Source organism: Protomyctophum parallelum, assembly GCF_964188405.1.
Source record: "Protomyctophum parallelum genome assembly, chromosome: 7".
NCBI lineage: Eukaryota > Metazoa > Chordata > Actinopteri > Myctophiformes > Myctophidae > Protomyctophum > Protomyctophum parallelum.
This window is the reverse complement of record NC_139705.1, coordinates 37358503-37381695: the sequence shown is the minus strand read 5'-3', so window position 1 is coordinate 37381695 and position 23193 is coordinate 37358503. Positions and strand designations below refer to the sequence as shown.

At 43.3% G+C, this 23193-nt stretch overlaps 1 protein-coding gene across 1 annotated transcript in view; it reads right to left on the bottom strand.

Moving 5' to 3' along the window:
• LOC310862453 (vitamin D3 receptor A) overlaps window positions 1–23193 on the bottom strand; it is an 89310-nt gene that overhangs the window by 12766 nt on the left and 53351 nt on the right. Inside the window, exons 3-7 of the mRNA XM_083770377.1 lie at window positions 19879–20020; window positions 16353–16483; window positions 3273–3457; window positions 1599–1698; window positions 732–909 (exon numbers count right to left, since the gene is read on the bottom strand). Coding sequence (XP_083626503.1) covers window positions 732–909; window positions 1599–1698; window positions 3273–3457; window positions 16353–16483; window positions 19879–20018 — 734 coding nt within the window. The 5' untranslated portion in view covers window positions 20019–20020. The remainder of the gene's footprint in view (window positions 1–731; window positions 910–1598; window positions 1699–3272; window positions 3458–16352; window positions 16484–19878; window positions 20021–23193) is intronic.

Below are 23193 nucleotides of genomic sequence, written 5' to 3'. Positions count from 1 at the left end.
ATACAGATGTGTGTATTGTAGTGGCCACCTGGTTTGACTCTGCAGCGCTGCACCTATAGCACCCCTGCTTTGCATACTTGACTTGACTGATTTTTGAAATGATATTTTTATTTATAGTTATAGTGCTTAGTGCACACTTAAGGCAAAAAATGTTTTCCCATCACCTGAAAGGGAACTGGTTCCACTTGTGTGGTGGAATCAGTTCCGTCCTTTTCCTGCCAAATTTAGAACCAGTTCGAAGTGAAAATAATTGGTCCAGAACCCGGAAAGTTGGTTCGGAACTGGAACCTAAAGATACTTCTTTTCTTGCCCTGAACTGGGAACCACAGTGGGTGAGTCAATAATCTACAGGCTGGAAGATACTGATGTAATATAAACAATGGTGAAAGCAAGCAGAAAAAAAACAAAAACAAAACTGTGCAGTGGTCTAGTTAGTAAGTTTGATAGTTAGATTTGAGCCAATAATGGGTCAGCCTGACCTGAAGCATTCTGTTCTCTAAACATGATCCCACTCGGCTAAAAATACCTTTCTTCACTGCAGCCCTCTGTATCGCACAATACTTGAATGTTGAAATCGCATCACTCAGCCTGTATTCAGGCCTGTAGAGTCACACTCATATTAGCAGTAGTATCATGTAATAGAGGTTTTCCAGTGTCTACTGTCTGAATGTATGCTGTGGACGATGTGTAGTCTGCGTCTGCATTGTTTTGGGATATGGGGCGTGGCTTACCTGAAGCCTGGGATCATCTTAGCAAAGCCAATGACCTTCTGGATGCTGTAGGACACCAGGTCCGCTAGATGGGGCAGCATGGACAGCTTGGTGTCCTCCTCGCTGGAGTCTGGACTGCCTGCACCGTCCTGGTACATCATCAGCAGATTACTGAGGTTCAACTTGGTGTCCACTGACTCTGTACGAGAGGAGAGGAGAGGAGAGGAGAGGAGAGGAGAGGAGAGGAGAGGAGAGGAGAGGAGAGGAGAGGAGAGGAGAGGAGAGGAGAGGAGAGGAGAGGAGAGGAGAGGAGAGGAGAGGAGAGGAGAGGAGAGGAGAGGAGAGGGGAGGGGAGAGGAGAGGAGAGGAGAGGAGAGGGATTAGTGATGTATTGCCGATGGGAATGACTGTGATATATATCTGGTGAGGCAATATCATTTCCCCCGTGGGATTAATTAAGGTCTATCTATCCATCTACGAACCAACAGTGTAGGAAACTAGAAAATACTGTTCCTGAAGAAACAGTGTGGACTCTCTGTGTTTGTATAGCCAGTATCTAGTACTCTCTGTGTTGGTATAGCCAGTATCTAGTACTCTCTGTGTTGGTATAGCCAGTATCTAGTACTCTCTGTGTTGGTATAGCCAGTATCTAGTACTCTCTGTGTTGGTATAGCCAGTATCTAGTGCTCTCTGTGTTGGTATAGCCAATATCAGAGCTGTGTTGGTATAGCCAGTATCTAGTACTCTCTGTGTTGGTACATACATATAGCCACTAGCCAGTATCTAGTACTTAATGAATGTTTTAAGAAGTGGCCTGGGTGTTGATAGTTTTAGGTTTCTGTGTTAAGAGTGTTGTTAGTGCGGTCCGTGTGTGTGTGTGTGTCTCACCAGGTGAGTGGTTAAAGGAGTCAGAGGAGGCATCTGATAGAGAATGAAGTGATGCTGCACGACTGGCACTGCGCGTTACTGGGCCCTCTCGCACTGGAGGCTGTACACACACGCATGCACGCGCACACGCACACACACATACACACACACACGTCACACGCATGCACACACACACGTACAGTACACACAACGTTTTATAGTAGCACTCATCAAACAAAGTTATAGTGGGTCATAATCTGCTGGGCAGAGTAATGTTCTTCAAATTAGCTTTGGCATGTCAGCTAGCTGTTTTGTAGGCCGATTCTGTATCCCAGCTTGACAAAACATTTGGCGTTTTATGTATGTTTGATTTTTCGTTTTATTATCCCGCCTCGAGCTTGCATGAGTAATTCTGGATCGTAGGAACTTCCTCCGCTTAGCGCGTAGGAAACAAGTCGAACATTTTACAGTACTGTGATGTATTCAGATTTAAGGCTGGCGAGTGTGTGTATAATATATGTAATGTACGTGTTACACAAAGCCTCAGGCCTATAGGTGGTTTGAGAGTCAGTTTCCCCCGACATGACAACAAGCTAGCTGACTGAATGCTACATAGCTCATCTTCAAAGACAAAATGAAAACCACAGCTGCCTGGAACCGGAGTCTACTACAGACATCCACTCAATAATGTATGGTATCGAATGACATCTTAAAATTCATTGTAAATACTTCTAAAGGCTTTGTTTCAAAGCCATGAAAAAAATATGTAAAACACAGCTGTTAAAGCCCAGTATTCTTAGCGTTTTTCAGCTGTTGCATGTTTTGCAGTGTCAACCTATAGTCATATACATTGATTCCAGAGGCGCCATAGAGACTAGGGCCTGAATGATGCCAGATTTGTGGGGTCCGATGCTATGTTGACTGTTGAGGCTGATGATGTGTGAGGAGGTTGTGTGTTGAGGCTGTGTGTTTGTTTGTATGTGTGTGCGTGGGTGTGTGCTTGGCTACGTGCGCATGCACGCGTGTGTGTGTGTATGTGTGTGTGGATGCTTTGCTCACTGGAAATACTCAAAAGTGTCCTTGAGTGGGTTCCAAAATGGCCCTGTACGGGTGTGTACCCAAGTGTACAAATGGAGAGTGTACATTCGGTCGGGTCAATTTGGTGCCATTTGTACACTCTCAGAGTTATGGGTGTCCATAAAATGAAAAGGTTTGCGCACTGCTGTATACCAAATGGAACAGGGCCTTAATTAGTGTCACCTGTAACACCTGTGAAGGAAGTAGGAAGAGTTATTCTGTGTGCATATAGAGCCTATTGGGTACTTAGAGTATATATTAATAGAGAGGGCACCGGATTTATCCTCCCATCCACTTGCATTAAGTTGCTCAAAAGCGCATGAGGCGATTTCACTCCTCCTTCCGGGTAGGAACAGAGTGCATTCTGGGACACATGAACGCGCTAGCCGTTGACTATCATCGCGCCGTCTGCGCGCGTTCACGTATGAAACATTCGTTCACATGTCATGGACCCAATAACATGAACGTGTGCAATGATAGTCAACGGACCAGCGCTGTCTCGAGCTGCAATGACAAATTCGGCCACTATGTCCATTTCGACCAGAGGGTTTCCTCCGGGTGCCGTCTCTATTAATATATACTCTAAGATTGGGTGTAGCAGAAGGTGTCTCCACAGACCCTGAAGCGCGTGAAGTCGGAGTAGGAGTCGTCGTAGGTCTTGTGGTGCGCTTCCACCAGGCAGGAGATGATCTGAGACTGCTCGTCGTCCAGACGAGGCTTCATGGCCTCCCGGGCAGCCTCCTCCTCCTTCCGCTTCGTGATCATGTCCTTCTTCCTCTGCACCTCCTCGTCTGTCAGGATGACTGCACGGGAACATGGACAGTTCATTCACGCATGCGTCAAATAAAGCAATCGTTAATTAAAAAAATAAACACATGCACGCACGCACAAATAAGCAAAGGAAGACACACTCCTGTTCAATGCATTTAAAGATGGGGTGTGTTTGGAGGATCATGCAGCAATGGGAATCAAACATAGATCTTTATTCGATGCCTCATCACGCAGCACGTTTTCGTTCAAAGGAGGTCATTAAATGTGGACTTTTATGGACTTTTTATATGAAAATACACAAAAATGTGAATATTCCCATTGTTTTGGCCTCTATTGTTAGGTAATAGGTATGCCCATATGATGACCACGGTTATGCTCTAAAAGTGTGACATTTTTCTACCAATGTTCCAAACCTCCTTAAATCAACAGGTTAACAGGGGGGGAAAAAACATCAAGGTAAAAAGGTAAATGTAAATTCCCAAAAGGAGGTGTCATTCACAGCCAAAGTTTAACCTTTTTCTCCTTTGTACATAATAGTGTTTTGTATTGGTTGATGACATGTATTATTGTGCATTTTGTATTCTATGTTGATGAATTGAATACGTATAATATAACCCACAATGTCCCCAGGCAGGTTACATCTCGGTCTAATTAAGTATTCAATCAATTAAAGGATTACGTCGATAATTACAATCAGACAGACACGAGACGGTGGTTTGGATGAGACATGGGTGTAATCTAGAGCTCCTCTCACTTCTCTCACGGAAAATACCGCGTTCATTTATCACCTTGTATCTCAGGGAGAGTACAACATGTAAACAAATGGACCCAGGGGTCCATTTGGTAAGATTTGCAGACTCTCTGAGGTGAATTATGTTTGACAATGACTCTCGATGCCTACTGTAATTTTATGAAAGCGCACACACACACACACACACACACACACACACACACACACACACACACACACACACACACACACACACACACACACACACACACACACACACACACACGCACACACACAGACACACACACACAAAGGAAATCATCCAGTGGCTGATCTGCATGACAATGTGCCGCAGCAGCATCAAGGTAACATGATAGTGGAGCTGCACAAAGCCCTGGATGACAGCGAGTTAATCACAGCGACACTGCGGACACACCTCGTTGTTCCCGAGGACATGGAGTGTGTGATGGTACAAGCGTAATGACACGCTGGGCCGCGGCGAACGAGGATGGTGACGGGCTGCCTTAGATCGCTGCATGCCGAGAGGCTTGGAGAGTTCGCCTGCATGGCTGTTGCCTTTGTGTGCGTCACAAACATGGTTTTCAAAATTATATTATTCTATAAATGAAAAAAATTAAATAAAAATAAGTTTAAGAAGTAGTGAAAATAACAGATCTGCTCTTATACACTACCACCTTGTGGATCTGTAAACGATAGGAAAAAAGTAATTTCTTGGGTGAATTACGCCTTGGATGAATTACTCCTTGGGTGAATTACGCCTTGGGTGAAATAAATCATATACTGTATGTCTAGAAATATAAGTCTAGTAATATAAGTACTTGTTTTGCATATTTAGTTGTTTACATTGTATATATTATTATATTATATTATATAGCCATTGAGTTCTCACATATGTGTACCCAGAGATTGTAGGCTATTATTATAACCAGTTATATAATACGTTTTTAAAACACAATGTACCCTGCTGTTTGAAATTACTAGGCCTACTGCTTTATTTATGGAGAGAGAGAGAGAGAGAGAGGCCCAACCAGTGGTATTCAACTGGCAGCCCGCGGAGCACCCCCTTGTGGCCCCTGGAAGAATTTATTTTTAACGTTTTTTTTTGTGGGTGAAAATTCTGGGAATAATAATGTGGGGCTAAAGGGCTAATAAAAGTTTCAAGTATGGTGTGTGCGATATGAAGTGTGAGATTACCATAATGACAGTAATCCATAATCATATTTTTTGGAGTGAAATGTGACAGACTCCAGTCACTTTAGACTAGACTAGAGCACTGCAGAGGGCAGTGTGTGTGTGTGTGTGTGTGTGTGTGTGTGTGTGTGTGTGTGTGTGTGTCCGTCCGTCCAGCTGGTGCTCGTTGACAGTCGTTAATGTCAAGGCAATTATGTTTATGCACTGCCAAATAGGTCTACATCTATTCTTTTTTTTTTTTTTTTAGATATTTCTTTGCGGCTTACGCCTTTTATTGATTTTTTAAGGGACAGAAAGTAGGCTGACAGGAAACGGGAGAGAGATGGGGGGATGACATGCGGTAAAGGCCGTGTCGGGTCCGGGAGTCGAACCCGCGGCACACCGCGACTGGATCACCAGTCCGGTGCCCAGACCGTTACGCTACGGCCTGGGCCGTCTACATCTATTCTAAGGTAGTATGTGTATAGACATATTATACTGCTCATATCTGTGCAGAAATATACATAAATCCCACAAAGAACCCACCAATTTCCATGCTTCGCACGTACGCTGTGCGGCCCGCCACACACAATCATTATACAGTTGTGGCCCCCGGCCTAATCTAGTTGAATACCCCTGAGCTACGGTATGTCAACGTATTTTACTAAAATGCAAATCCTACGATCTTGGGAACATTTCATGTGGTGCGTGCGTGCGTGTGTGTGCACGTGCACGATCCCTGTGCATACCATGCATGTGTGAACTTGTGTCGTATACGTATGCACAGAGCCCATGGGGTGTGATGGCGTCATGCGTGTGTGTCTGTGTGCGTGTGTGTGCGCACGTGTAGGTGTGTGTTTGAACTGTAGTGTACACAGTGTTCCATGGCTCATCTCCGCCGCTGTGAGAGAGTGACGGTTTTATGGTTTCTGCCTATGGGAAGCTTCTCTGTCTGACATGCAGCTCACAGCACTACACACACCATACAATACACAACAAAGACAATGGTGTCTTACTGATGATAAATGAGGAGAGGAGAGGAGAGGAGAGGAGAGGAGAGGAGAGGAGAGGAGAGGAGAGGAGAGGAGAGGAGAGGAGAGGAGAGGAGAGGAGAGGAGAGGAGAGGAGAGGAGAGGAGAGGAGAGGAGAGGAGAGGAGAGGAGAGGAGAGGAGAGGAGAGGAGAGGAGAGGAGGGGAGAAGAGTAGGGAAGAGAGGAGAGGGGAGGAGAAGAGAAGAGCGAAGAGGGGAGGAATTTTTATTTTGACCTCTGACTTGACCACATCTTTCTTTGATTTTCTGCCAGAGTGAAGGATTAGCCATCAGGACAGACACTCTCCAGCACCGCCCAGCAGACAGACAGACAGACAGACAAACAAACAGATGCTTTACAGACACTAAGGTGGTGGCATGATTGTGTACTACTGTACTTGCAAAGAAAATGCTCTTTATTAATTCGTTCTTCATCAGGACGGACAATGTGTATTTTTTCTATTCATTTCTATTAATTTATCTGTGTTCAGTGTAGAAATGGACCTTTGAGGGTCCACGGTGTGTTGGAGGTTAAATCAATACAACAGAATATTGCACACAGGCAGTAGCTATTTCTACTGGGAAGCATTTCAAACATTCCCCAACATAAACTGCCTCTTGTAAGAGACACACATGTCTCAAATAAAATGAATAACATGGATGTCTGGGAGACGGTCCCAGATGCATACATGACATATTTATTTTTATTTTGTTTAATAAAACATCCTTTATTTAACCAGGATAACACCACAGCTGTGATTTTCATTCCGTCACGTGGGCTCTGGCCAAGGAGGCAGCATAATACTGTAGCCAAGTTTCACTAAAAAGATTTTTTGAAGGGAAGACCTCCACACTCTTGAATTACTAATAACAACAGGTGTGTCGACGACAAAGCAGCAGACTGCAGACACGTAGAGACCACCGCACACTGTCACACGCTGGATCAAGAGCTTTTTATTTAATGTCCAAAATGCAACGTTTCGGTCTTTCGACCTTCCTCAGGCACTAAAAAGATTTAAAAGAAACAAAACAAAAGGTATTTACAAAAACAAAAACAAAAAAAAACTAGATGACAACAGCAGCTAGGCTACACCGACTAAGAAAGACAATTTAATCAACCTGATTGGCTGGCAAGCTCAAGGCCTTGATTGGCTTTCATCTCTTTCAGGCCGCCGTCATTAATCCATTTAGACCTGAGGACGATTCTACAAATGCCTTCTAAATCTTAACGGTTTTCTGAAAAACCCATGTTTCTATATCAGTGGTGCTCAAACATGTTCATGTCAAGGACCCCCAGAATTATCTGTATTTGGCCGCAGACCCCCATCTGAAAATATGTTATTCCATGGACCCCCCAGGAGCAAAGATTTGAGTTGAAAACGAAAGAATATATATTCCAAATTTGCGCCACATTTTCACAATAAAAAAAAAATAGCAGACCTACAAGCTCGTAGCTTGTAGATCTGCTATTTTTCAATAGCTAAAGTATAACACAATGCTTAAAACACCAAAAGGGGTTCCCGTTCAGAATGGGTTAATTAGTCTTGGGCTGCGGTCCAGGAGCCGAGCCAGAGCAGAGAGCGCCACTCCTTGCGGTAAGGACATCCAGTCTAAAGCACAACTGTGAGCCGGCACAGTCTGGTCAGGGTTTGGCAACGTCGGTCAAAGTGCCTATTCTAAGACTTTGGCCTGGAGTCGCTAGGTCCTGGCAGCGCCGAAAGGCATCATCAAGGCACCACCACAAAAACAACGGGCCTTTTTATGGGCTGGAGGATCAAAGCAACATGGTCGGCCTCCCCACGGCGAGGTACGGGTCAAAGAAAACAGCCTTGTTTACCAAGAGAAACACCACAGAGAGACTGCACCAGAACTCCAAATGAATGAACCAAAGCAACAAGTGAAGAATACCAAAAGAAAGAAAAGAAAGAGACAGACTCTAAATAGACAGAATAATAAAGCACTGCGGGGAGAGAGAGAGAGGGAGGGGGGGGGGGGGGGGTTAGTAAAGGACAGGTGTGGGGGTTTACTTATTTCCTGACAGATTGGCTTTCCTATGGCTCACTGTAACACACAACACAGATATTGCTTATTTGTTTTGAAAATGTAAAACACATTTTTATCATGCCAATAAAGCATTCTGAATTGAGCGATTGAGAGGATAAAAACAAATGGAGAGAGAGAAAATGGAGAGAACCTCTTCAGTGATTCACATTCCCCGTCTCTCTCGCTCTCTCTCTTGCACGCGCAAGTGCGCGCGCACACACACACACACGCACACGCACACACACAATAACAAGATGCCATTGATTAGAGGACACTTACGAAGGCTCCTTCTGTGTAACTGAGTGGATGTGTTATGTACATAGAATTCTTCTCATGTCTCATGGGGAGCTCTTCTGTTACATTATATCAAGGACAACACTGTTATAGAACCCATCCATCCATCCATCTTCAACCGCTTATCCAGATTTGGGTCGCCGGGAGAGAGCTCGACCCATGTATCGGTTTGGCTGATATATATCGGCCATTATTAAACCTTTGGTATATATTAGGCAATTGTGCAGCCGATGTGTATTGATGTTCGATCACTTTAAACCTCCAGTCCCCATTTTGGACTTGTCAATGTACTGTAGGTGAACATACTGTAATAAAGAAAATGCTAAAACATTGTTTATTAGAAATGTTTGAATGCCGCTCAAGTGGTTGAATAAAATAAAGCTCAATTTAGGTGTATTTTATATGTACTGTACTTGTTTGCTTGTTCAACGTATAATTAAAGTTCCTGCCATTCAGGGAATTCACATGTAAACAAGATGTTGTTTTTGTCAAGTCACAAAGTCTAAACCCTAATTTATACTTTGACATAACAAATGACCGCTAGCGTGACGAATTTGGTCTGAGCTGATCGTGAGGGTTGGAATTTAGTTTCAATCTACATAAAGTGAGCCGAGTACTACAACCGATGCCTCCAATGTTGGTGGTCCAGTTTCCATCCCACAACGCATCAAAAAACAGCCTTTCTAAAAGCTCACAATGCAACACAATGTGAGTTGTTGGGAGCTTGTAGATGAGTTATGTCTTAAAAATGTAATCAGGAAATATAAAACAGGTGGTTAACCGTTTGTTTGTTTGTTTGTTTGATAGGCAGTAGTGTACAGTCCAGTTTTAATATTAAAATAAACTGTACCAATGAACTCACAGACCGTTTCTAATAGTTTTTTATACGTATAAGTGTTTTCTCTGCGATATCTTCCAAGAGGCTCAAGATGAAAAAGGCTCGGGGGCGGCTCAACTAACACATTTCAATCCAGGAGAAACCCTGCAAAGGTGTGACACCTTGCAATGCATTCTTAATGCCTTAAACCGGAAACTGCTATGGAGACTACTGTTGCTAGGCATTATGGGCCGTGTCAAACCACTGAATGGCCCTCTCTCTCTATTTCTCTCTCTCTCTCACTGCAGTCTGTTGTTCTCAATGCACTCTCGCCCTCGCTGCACTCTTTTTCTCAATCAATAAAGCAAGAGCCATTGCAACCTGGTATCTACTGCATGGTGGGATTCCGTACGCCCTGTAGCCGTTGTGACCCCTGCCCTACACACACGCACACACACACAGACAGACAGACACACACACACACATACACACACACACACACACACACACACACACACACACACACACACACACACACACACACACACACACACACACACACACACACACAGACAGAAACACACATACACACACACACACACACACACACACACACACACACACACACACACACACAGACACACACATACACACACACACACACACACACACACACACACACACACACACACACACACACACACACACACACACACACACACACACACACACACACACACACACAGACAGACAGACAGACAGACAGACAGACAGACAGACAGACAGACAGACAGACACACACACACACACACACACACACACACACACACACACACACACACACACACACACAGAAAGCGTCTTGTTTGTGAATGAAATGTGGGCCAAGCCATTGTGTAACCGTTGGGAGAAAGAGCGGCATTGTTGGACCGCCAGTCTTCCTTCCCTTGCTTTCATTTGTGTCTGTATCGCCTCAGAACACCCCGCTCCGTTTGTCTCTGCAGCTTCTGGTCCATATCTGACCACCTGACTCCCATGCAGCGCAGCACGTTTTCCGCTCCACACAAACCACGGAGGGCTTGTCGTAGTAAACCGCTGCCAAAACGCCAGAGACGATACAAATCCCCAGTGTTCATTTCACAATTGTTTTGTATCTGCCTAAAGTGTTTAGTTTGGCATGTTATCAACATTGACCATAGCAACAATAAACACAGCATAATTGCATATTGTGCAATTGTTATTGTACTGTGTTCATTTATTTTTAATTTTTTTTGCCAGGTGCTTGAAAAGCGCCTGGATTACATTTTCTAGTACCTCTACAAACGACTGTAAAGACGACCCTAGTGGACACTCTTTCATGATTGGCTGCCTCTATGCTGCCTCTAAGCCAATGGGAGACCCATAAATCCCATAGTCAGAACAGCATAAAAACCCTCCCGACCGAAAACAACGCTACAAGAGCTTGTTGCACCTGGCTGGCAGTTATGAGTCATTCTTGTTTTGTTTTTTCTTCATTTCAGACAGGTTCCATATGGGTTCACAGCCAAATGTGTTAATATAGCATAAAAGTTATATTTTAAACTGAAATACCGTAGATGCGTGTAGGAGTAGATCTGCTATTTTCAAAAGATTTAGTAAATTCTTAGTGACACATTTAGAATAGTTTTGAAGCATTTAAATAACATACTGTACAACATACTGTACACCAAAAAGATATTATCCAATTGTTGAAAATAGTTAAACAATGTACCTGAGGGGGCTTTGGAATGGTGTTAAATATAAGACAAACACACTTGGCATGGGAAATGTATGTATTGGAAGGGTTTTCTTGTATAAAACTTTATAATGCTACTGACGTTTGTGATACTTGAAAACAAAGTACTACATTGTGGGTTTGAGCTGACGCACAGGCCCTTTTTTTATATATATATTTAAATATAATATATTTTTAATAATAATAATATACATGTGTTCTACCTGCCCAGCCTTTGTGATCTACTGGTAGATCACAAAGATCTACCTTTTGGGCACCCCTACTGTACATCTCCTCTCATGGGGGTGCGGCGCCCCTACTGTACATCTCCTCTCATGGGGGTGCGGCGCACGCCTTGGCACAAAATGAAGGTCTGTGTGGCCAAAAACACAAGAAGTCCTTGATATGAAAATGCTTGAGAAGCACTGCTGAGTGTAGACACACAGGAAACCCAGGGATGCAGGGGAGGAGAGGCACGTCAGACAAGACGGGGGTCGGACATGAACGTGAGTCCTTACACTCACAAGGAGCATATCTCTGCTGTCTGGAAGAAACCACCTAACTCCACAACTTTTCAGGAAATGAAGAAACCCTTATATTTTTTTAAACAAAGCAATACTGTTGTACTGTGTTGTGACTTATTTGTCAATTGCTTGCAGTTGACAGTTTAACTCGCGCTTTACAATGGTTCATTAATTCATACATTGGGAGGTGAAACGCCAGCGTCCTCACTTCCCACATTCACACACCAATGGTGGAAAGCTCACACCGACCAACTCATTGGAGGCAATGTAGGGTTCAGTGTCTTGCCCAAGGACATGTGGACAGGAGGAGCCGGGATTCGAACCACCAACCCAGGGATCATTGGACGACCTGCTCTACCTCCTGAGCCACAGCCGCCACAAGTATTCAATCAATCAATCAAGTCAGGATGTTATGAGCTTGTGTGACTGACAAAATCTTTTTTGGGGGGGGGCTTTACTCATCTCAGCCGTGATCCAACAGAATCTAACATATGGCACGGCCTGTCATTATTATTCATATCCTCCATTAACTGTCCTCATATTTCAAATCAGATCCGTTTACACCCTGCCACACACACAATTGGCTTTCACTCGCAGGTAACGATGAATATTAGATTAAATGCTAATCAACCAGGGAAACCATTTAGTTGCAGGCCAGTCTACCTACCAACATTTGATTTAGCCACGCAGTCTGATACCACGTTGTACGATTGGGTCACAAGTTGAAAGTAGCAGATCTACAAGCTCACAACTTGTCATGATGCGACGTGTTGTGAGCTTGTAGATCTGCTAGTTTCAGTGCATGACAACGTTGTACGGCGGAGTGTATATTAGCGTCAGAGAGATAATCCAAACACCTGTGTACATACACACAGTGTGCACACTAATGTGTGTGTGTGTGTGTGTGTGTGTGTGTGTGTGTGTGTGTGTGTGTGTGTGTGTGTGTGTGTGTGTGTGTGTGTGTGTGTGTGTGTAATAGTAATATTACGAGAAGGCAGACATTTGTGATTAAAAAGCCAAACAAAAAGCAAAGTCCACAGCAGAGCAGCAGTCTGATCGGAGCCAGATGGAATTATGAAAGAATCTCAACCTGATCCGGGTCGCCCTGAGAACATCAACTCTACATTGCGTAGTTGGCTCCGATGGAGTAATTGAAGCTTTATTTAATAGGGAAGTCTATACCAGATGTGACCTTGATTTTACCTCCCCTGTGTAACATGTTGATGTTGGTTCTATCTGTGTTAAAGGTAATATTGATAAGACTTTTATGTAGACAAAAAAAATAGAAAGATTTTGAATAAACCATAACTAAGGTATTAACGGACTGTACAACCACATGTCATTTTTTATTTGTATTTGTATTTTTTCTTTTCTTTTCTTTTGTTTTTAACAATTTTTGGTTGCTTAACACAGGAAGGTCTGAACACAAACCAAGACCTTTTTAGCCGGCTTTAGGTGTTTCACTTCATGTGGTGATCTATCGAATTGAGCCACATCATTTGATGACATTTAGCCTCTCAGACCACCTGGGACGGGACTGGTTTCCACAACGGGGTGGCTATAATGTGGATCTCAGACTTCACGTGGCTATAGCCTGTAACATCACAGGGAGGATTGTGTGCACATCTTATGCCTGCATTTAAAGGCCAGGTGCTGAACGTCAAGGCATCAAGGCAAACACCAAAGAGAAAGAAGCAACATCTGCACACTTGTTTTTAGAGCTCCATGGTAGACTTACGTTATCATATTGGCAAAAAGCCATAATGTTTCGACCGCGAGGTCTTCATCAGGGAAATATTATGACAGGAAGGGGAACATAGGTTTAGATTGCTGTGCTCCTTCCCACTCCAACCTGTCATGCATGATCATTAATCAATTATTCAATTTGTTCTGCTTCCTGTCATTCAAATATTTGCCTGATGAAGACCTCACGGTCGAAACGTTGCGGCTTTTGGTCAATACAATCACACTCGTGTGAAGGGAGGGGCACTCTTATCATACAGTACATCATCATCTCATTCCGGCCAATCACAATTTGCGTCCTCACCTTCATTTTCAATGTTTGTGTTTGCACAAGCACTAAAAACTGGCCATTCATTGTCAATGGCATTCAATGTTTGTGTTAGGACAAACACTCAAAACTGGCCATTCATTGTCAATGAATTACATTACTAAACCAGTAAGACGCTTGAGGGCGAGATCTGCATCCGCCTGGGTGACAGCAGACTATGGGCGAGCACTGGCACTTTGGAATGGGGGGTCAGATCAACATATAGAGACACAGCAGACTGCCATATATGGAGATCTAAGGGTGACAGTGGGGGAAGTATCTTGAGAGTACAGTGTTTGATGAGGGCCCAGGTAGGGCCGAGCCTTCATTTTCGGGCCTGTTGAGAACTCTAGCTATCACCGGCTGCCGGTGACATCAGGAATCTACGACATCAGGAATCTACATAACTGATGATTAGGCATGTAACGGTATATCGATATTAATCCAGACGATATGAATTGATTTATTGAAGTAAAAAAATCGAGGGGGGCTAGTGAATTATGGTGTGATATATTCCATCATATTCAAGTGCTTTTGGAGAGAAATGAGAGTCACTTTCAGTAGTAGAGCACTGTAGAGGGGAGCTGTGTGTGTCTGTGCCCAGGTGATGATGGTCGTTGATGCTCATCAAGGAAGGCCATTATGTTTCTGCACTGTCAAAAGTAATGCTACTTCTTTTGCAATGTAGTTAAATAAAAAATGTGGAAAAAAGCTTGGATATAAAAAAACAGTATTTTTTCTGGGAAATATTTTTTGTTTAAAATATCGTGATACCTCATATCGTGATTGTGAATCGTTACATGCCTACTGTTAATGTCCCTGGAGGGTGATTTGGTTTACAGCAGTTCGTAGAGAGAAACGTAAAAACAGTACAAAACAGCAACAGACATGTGACAACAGCATAGAACAACATAGCATGAGCACAACTGTACAATTGATAAAAAGGATAAGAAAAAAAGGGAATCCAACCAAGTACAGTACAAAGTGAAGCGTCATAGCATCATAAAGTGTCATCATCATAAAGTGTCAAGTGATAAGTGCTAGGTACTAAAACATCATCATCATCAGTTTTTCTTTTTTTTTTGTACCTTCTTCCGGCAGCATTGACTGCTCAAACCAGTTTTTTGTGGTCCTGACTCCTAGGGACACACAAGGCCAGATGGCAGCAGCATATACTCCGAACTGAGTGGGCGGGCAGGCACTATTTGTGCGTATGTATGGGGACTGACTGACACAAAACGTACTACCTATACTACCTATCTCAACAGGCCCGAAAAGTAAGGCCCTACCTGGGCCCTCATCCAAAAAAAAAAGAAAAGATATAGGCCTATATTATGATTGTGATTGCAGTGGATGCAGCCACCGCATTACAAAGTAGCAAACTGCGTCTGTGTGCTGCCTTATAGACACATCTCAGGGAAATAAGGAACCTTATGCAACAGACGTGTTGTGGCGTAGGAAATCTAGGAAAATCTAGTGGCTGAATGTTGTCTACACACCACATATATTACAGTTTTTCACAATTGTTAACACACGTTTTTCACAACCTAACGGCATTCTCAAAACTGCACACGACTGCACACGACTAAAATCTTATGATATTTAGTTGACTAGTCTAGTTTCAAATAATATCATAAGATTTTAGTCGAAAAATGTGTGTGTGCAGTTTTGAGAATGCCGTTAGATTGTGAAAAACGTGTGTCTAGTCTACAGTAGTTACTAGACTAACACTAAAACATTCCAGGTGACTAAAACTAAATGAAAACTATTCAAGAGACTATGACTAAAACTAAACTAAATGTGCTGCCAAAAACAACACTGCTACGCGTCGTGCCTCACTACGCCTCTCAGCCATTATAAAAAACCCGGTAACCTAAGACCTCTTGTGGCTCATTGCTTAATTAACCACTGCAGTCCTATACTGTATATATATATACATTTCAGCCATTTGAAAATAGCTTATCTATACAAGCTTACAATGCATTGTGAGCTTGTAGATCTGCTATTTTCAAAAGCTTTTTTATACATTTTGAACTTGTGAAATGGGGACATTATGCACACTTTCTACGGTAATCAGTCTACAAGTCGACTGATTACCGTAATTTTACCGTAGTTCTACATTGCAGTATTGATTCTTGTACTTAAGTAACGAGTGTGAGTACTTTTTCCACCAGTGCATATATTAGCGTTAAAGGTATATTCAGTGATTTCACTAAAAAAACCTTAGGTTTCGTTTTTGGCTGTGGGACCCAGCCTTTCGTCCAATCAGGATAGAGAGTCAAAAACGAAACCTAAGGTTTTTTGACCCCCAGGGGTTAACTGGGGACAGGGAGGAACTCCTTATATGGCCAGCACACTCTATAGTAGGGAGGATTATCACAACAAAACAAAGAAATAAGTGATATTTGAATTAAGTGAAATCACTGAATATACCTTTAAGACTGTCTCTCCGCACAAAGTAAGTGTGACGGTGAGGGACAACATAGTGAACTCACATTCTTTCATCATTCCGATGTCTACGCAGCGTTTCAGCCTGCAGGCCTGGCAGTGTCTGCGGTTGTCCTTGGTGATGGTGCAGCTTCCGTTGAAGGGACACGTGAACGTAGCTTTACGCTTCATACTGCGCCTGGAACGGCAACCACAACCACACACTGGCATTTAGGGCAGTAGTTTTCAACCTTCTTGTGCCAAGAACCCCTAAATTGATATATAATATTTTAACGTTTTGCGGCCAGGGACCCCCATAAGAGAAGATTTGTGATGCAACCAGCGATTATATTCTCAGCGATTATTCCACCGATTGCTTTTTCGATCAATCGAATAATCAGTAAATGTGATGTAATGTATGTATTGATATATTTGTTTTGTATCAATGAATCAACTACTATATTATTTTATACTTTGCCACAAAACGGTGTTATTAATATTAACCCATTATAGGCGGGAACCCCTTTTTGTAACCCTACCCTTCTGGACGGGGATCCCTTTTGGGGTTCTGTACAGTATGCAAAGATTACCAAAAATGTATGCTGCTATATCAATATTTGAAGGTTTTCAGAAAACTTAGGTCAGGATTTAGAAGGCGTTTTCAGCCTCAGTCCAAAATGGGTTAAGGAATTGCTAAAATAGCCGATATACAAAATAGCTACAATGAATGTGATTGTAGATCGTCTATTTTAACTAATGTATGTTAAAAAAATAAAAATAGTTTTCGCCTATAATGCCCAAAATATGGACAGATAATTCATTGATTATTTTTATTAATTATAATGCTACAGCCACTTATACCCGACATAGAGTGTATTAAAATATGTTCTGGATTGTAGCTTCAACGGGATGAGGTTGTTTGTTATGGATCGGTGTCAGCCTCAATGCATCTGATCAACCACCCATCTATCCCAATATTCATGTTCACACAAACAAACTCTCTATTTGGTTTAGGTTTTTTATAGCAAAACACTGCAAATCTACAAGCTCACAACGTGTCGCTTTGTAGATCGGCAATGTTTTGCAATTATTCGTTTCATCAAAAAGGTAATCAATAGAACAATCTCTAATCGCTAAAATAATCTATAGTTGCTGCCCTACAACACAACATCCAGAAGTTGTTTTACCATAAGTCCATAAGTGATGGGGCAAACAAAGATTTGATGTGAAGGGGGAAAAGGAGCAGACCTCAAGTAGTAGCCTATAGGCTACTAATCTAGAGTCATGGGTAGTAGCATATAGGCTACTAATCTAGAGTCATGGGTAGTAGCCTATAGGCTACTAATCTAGAGTCATGAGTAGTAGCCTAGCCTATAGGCTACTAATCTAGAGTCATGGGTAGTAGCCTATAGACCGATTCAGAAACGGGTCCCCGGTCGCAGCGAACGTATTTCCTATAGGCAGAGACGACATATCGCAGGTCTTCTACTACATTGAATGGTAGAGTGACTGACGTTAGTCTGCTCAAGCGTTACTCTTTTACCTGCTTTTTAATAACACTAACTTTACATAGATGCCCAGAACATCGGGATGAACCTGTGTACGTTATGGCTAGGGATGGAAAATCCGATAACAATCTTATTGAGTACCCGTTATCAATAAGCTTTGGGCTTATCAAACCTGTTATCGAGCATAGCGGCCCATGACGGTCATGTTCAAACAATCATGGCAAGAGGCGATCAATAAATAAATGTAATCATCCATGCTGGAACAAACATGTCGGTCTAAAAGTGTATTGATACAGTAACTGCCAACCAACGCTGCCAGGGTAAACAAAATAACACTTTTAAGTTAGTGTCTTTAATATAATTTTATTGGTAAAAAGGTCAATTGCCTGTTAGGAATGTACTGTATTTGAAGGCCCTAGTAAAAGATACTGGTTCTGTTCATAATTTATTGTCTCCCGTCTTTCCACAAAATAATAGAAAATGCTCGATAGTGGGCTCGATAAGAACCCAACTGGAAAAGCCTGATCGATAAGGTGATCGTTATCAATAAAAATTAACGAGCTCCATCCAAAAAAATGGAGGCGACATTCAACTTTGGAGAAAAACGGAATGTCAAAAAATACACCGCGGTGGCTGAGACCAGAGGCATAGCGTAATGGTTGAGACGAAGCCGTGAAAGGTCCTGAAAGATACATAACGTCTGTCTTACCCAATACCCAATCTTACTGTTGTATGAAGACAAGGCTGCTGTACTTTATACCTCATACTTTAAATGCTTAGTTTAGGTTCGCTGCGACCAGGGGTCTATAGGCTACTACTAGAGTCATGGAGGACACAGGTCAACAAAGTCTCTACGGTTGAAGTGATTATAGCGTCTCACAGTGGTAATGCAGACACATAAATCATTTCACACAGACACACACAGACACACGCACGGACGCAGGCAGACAGAAAATGTACACACACAGACACAAGGAAACAGAGGGCAGGGTGTGACTGTGTTCACACTGTCCCTCATGTCATGAAGAAAAAGCACTCTATGCAGCGCTTTTTCTGCTGAAAATGACAATTCTAACATCCTCCCACCCTCTGTGGCGGTACGGGACACATCACAACTGGGGCTGGGATCTTTGAGTATTTCAACGATTCAGATTTCAACGATTCCCTCTTAACGGGTCCGGTTCCTTAACGCGTATTAAGGATTCCTATATATTTTGAAAAATCAATATATTCATTATAATTTTTGATAAACACAGTACATAACATATTGTGCACACACACACACACACACACTATATTGTAGTGGTTCTCAAAGTGAGGCCCAGGGATCCCATGTGTGTTCGTTGAGGGGGTTCCAAATGGACCCTTAGAGGTCTGTAAATCTGAGAGCGTACACTCTCAAATGGGGGGACATTTAGTACACTCACAGAGTAATGAAATCCAAAAGTCTGAGAACCACTGGCATTGTAATTGTATAGCAGATGTGAAGAAGTCCACGTACGGTACCAGATCTGACAGTGTGATGAAATAATAAAAAAACAGAAAAGGTTCTGAATGAGAGGGAACCGATTCCGGTTCCTCAATGTTGTTCCTCCAGTTCCGGATCTCAGCCCTACCAACAACTCAACTAATTGATGATTATAATGAGGTTCAGCTGCTTGTGAGGACAATCACATTTTTAGGACAGCAATTTTATGAATGGACATTTTAAGCCTGACCCCAGAACCTGATTTATACTATGCGCGCCTCTGTTGCACACGGAAAATAGCCAATGTACAAGCTCACAACGTGTCGCACTGCGACTCATTGTGAGTTTGCAGATCAGCTATTTTTGGTGTGTGACACCGGGGCACAACTAAGTATAAATCTGGCATAATTCTAACCCAACCCCTATAGCTAACCTCCAAATCAGACCCAACCCCAATCTGAATCCATTTCCCTTGTGAGGAAAAGGAAAAATGTCCTCAAAATGTCTATTTCTCAATGTGGGGACATCTGACCTTCACAAGTAGCACACACACACACACACACACACACACACACACACACACACACACACACACACACACACACACACACAACCTACCTGAAGAAGCCCTTGCAGCCTTCACAGGTCATGGCGTTGAAGTGAAACCCGGTGGCTTTGTCTCCACAGACGCCGCAGATCCGCGGAGCGTTGCGGTCGAACTCATCCACCATGGAGGTGGTTACTGTCATGGCCTCCATCACTGCAACACACAGACACAAAGCGTGCACGGTTTCCTTTAGTAATGGACACAAGTTATGCCTCCATGAACTTCAGCGTTTGTTTCAGCGTATCTTGTAGCTGCTCTTTGTGTGGGAGTGTGGGAGTGTGGCCGAGTGTGTGTGAGATCATGGCATTGATGTTTCTTGCTTTATACACAGGTGTCAGGAATCAGGATATTAGCATATTTAGCGAAAGGCATCGACAGGGCCGTTCTGCGTTGCCACAGGCACAGTGTTTAAGCAAGCAATCACGCATGCATGCACACGCACGTGCGGTGCGCGCGCACACACACACACACACACACACACACACAAGCACACGCACACACACACACACACACACACACACACACACGTTTATTTATTTTTTGTTATTAAACATCGGTGAGTTGCATGACTGACAGAAATAATTGAACTGAATGATCGAGGGGTACTGTATTTGCCAAAGGCTGGAAACTGATCAATGTACACACACACACACTTACACGGACATGCACATAGGCAGACACGTAGGCACGTGCTCACGTACGTACGCACACACACGTACACATACACACACACACACACACACACACACACACACACGCACACGCACACGCACACACCATCTGGCAGTCCCTATGAAATAAACAGCAGGATAGTAACACACACCACGGGACAGTGACGACTAATTCATTTCAATGATGTAAACTCAACACTGTGGACTAATGAAAGGTCACACAAGGAGATGGGACAGGTAGAGAGACACCCGGAGTAGGGAGAGAGAGAGAGAGAGAGAGAGAGAGAGAGAGAGAGAGAGAGAGAGAGAGAGAGAGAGAGAGAGAGAGGGGGGGGGGGGGGGGAGTAAAGAGGAAAGAAGAATGAAAGAAATACATGCAGGAAAGAGAGAAGTGAAAGGTGATGATGGATATATTCATGTAGGAACTCCACTGTACATGAAGGTTGTTGTTGAATGTTCTGGGTGAAAAACATAGTCTTGTAAGTTCTAACCGACCATTATGGTGAGAACGTCTTCGTCCATGTAGAAACCCGTATTACAGGTCCAAGATCACACTCCCACATATTAACCACTTAAACCATGCATACAGTACAGTTAAACCGGAGTCCCCTTTGCATTGGGGGCTCGTACATCATGTCTGGGTTAATCCACCTCACGCTACGGATAAAGAAGACATGCTCCTGTCCTATATGGGCCGTATTAACCTACTAAATACCCTTTCTGAAAATATGCGATCTACAAGCTCACAGGGTTATGTTGTGAGCTTGTAGATCGCCTATATTTACTATGTTCGCCCCCAGAATAGGGCGGTGGTTAAATGAGAACTATCCACACTTTTCCTGGGCTGTGTGTGCTCCAGTTCCTGTCGATTTGATCCAATGAAAGCCAATGGTATTTTCGAATCACACAAGGTCAGCTGCTCTTTAGGGGGGAAAACAAGACATGACATGGAGAGAGAGAGAGAGAGAGAGAGAGAGAGAGAGAGAGAGAGAGAGAGAGAGAGAGAGAGAGAGACAGACAGACAGACAGAGAGAGAGACAGAGTGAAAGGACAGGGGTATCATGGGGAATTAACATCAACACAAGGGAAAACTAACACACGTAAAAGTTAACCTGGACAGGCTGGAGGTGCATGGCCTGATCAATATATCAGCCATTATTTGACCTTTGCAAATGGAAGAGGCCAATGATCATTAACCTGGCTTCCCTATTTCGGATCACTGTAGGTGATTTTCTTCTATGTTTTTTTTTTTGTATAAGTGACTAAATACATTATTATTAGTGTTTATATATTATCTACCAAAAACAATGTTTTCTTGATTGTTTTGCTTATGAGTTAAATAGAAATTTAAATCAAATCAAAAAAACATTTAGCCAACTAAGTGTTGTTCCCACAGTGAAGAACACAAGTTGACCTCAATCTACTTTTAGGCAGGGAAACGCTGGCCCCTCCGTGTGTGCACGTGTGCGTGTGTGTGACTACGTGTACTGTACAGGCATGTGTGATGTGAATTACACAAAGTACATAAATGAAAGGTTTCATAATGAACTCGTGGTGGGGCGGGGGGGGATCAGGACAAAGCATGAAAGAGTGGGGGATCAATCTGTAATCTCTCAGATGTCAGGGGGCATTTCAGGACATCATGGGGACATATTTGCCCCCTGGCTGTTTGTGATGCTGCGTTGGGGGGGCCGGGGTTAAGCGAGAGAGAGAGAAATGGCGGGACGGAGTCAAACAAGGACACAGAGTTGGACAGGGGGTTTGGGGCGCCGAAAGGGAGGAAAAACAAGACGGAGAGTGGAGAGGAGATGGAAGTAGTGGAGGAGAAAGCAGGTGAGTGTAGAGAAAGTGCAGGAGGGTGGAAGAAAGCAGAGCGCAAGAGAGTGAGGGAGAAACATGCTTGGACTCCATTAGCTCTCATTAAGGCTCGGCTAGTTGAAGCTTCTGCGTCAGTTCCCAGGAAAAGACACACACACATACACGCATGCATGCACACAAGCACATGCACGCACACACACACACACACACACACACACACACACACACACACACACACACACACACACACACACACACACACACACACACACAGAGATGAGACGTCAGCGCCATGAACCAGAACACGCCACAGGCAAGCAGGAGGTCGCAGAGACAATAAAGGTAATGTTTCGTGTGTGTATACAGTATATAAGTTTTAGCCATTAGACAACTGTAGAATTCACAGACATAGAAAGAAAAGCTCATAGGACTTGCACCCAATTGCTCCCGGAGATTGCGTTGTATTTATTTATTTATTTGCCAATCCCCCAGCCCCATCCCCCCCACCTACCACCCCCTTTTATATTTTCGAGAAAGCCAATTTTCGATTTTTCCCACTTGTGTAGTCTTCTCACTGCTGACCCCTACTGGCTTGTCCTAGGAATGTATTAACCACAAATAATGAAAATCCGCGCCCATTCACTTCTTCACCCAGCCCATACTCCCTTTTCACTCCTTCCGGGTTGGGGAAGTTTTGCATGCATGCGCAGCCAGTAGTGTCACTTCTGTGCGCAACCCTGTGTACAACCAAAAATAGCAGATATACAAGCTCACTTTTGTATCATCTTGAAAGTGTGCAAACTACTGATTTCGAAGGCATCATAGAATCGGCCTCAG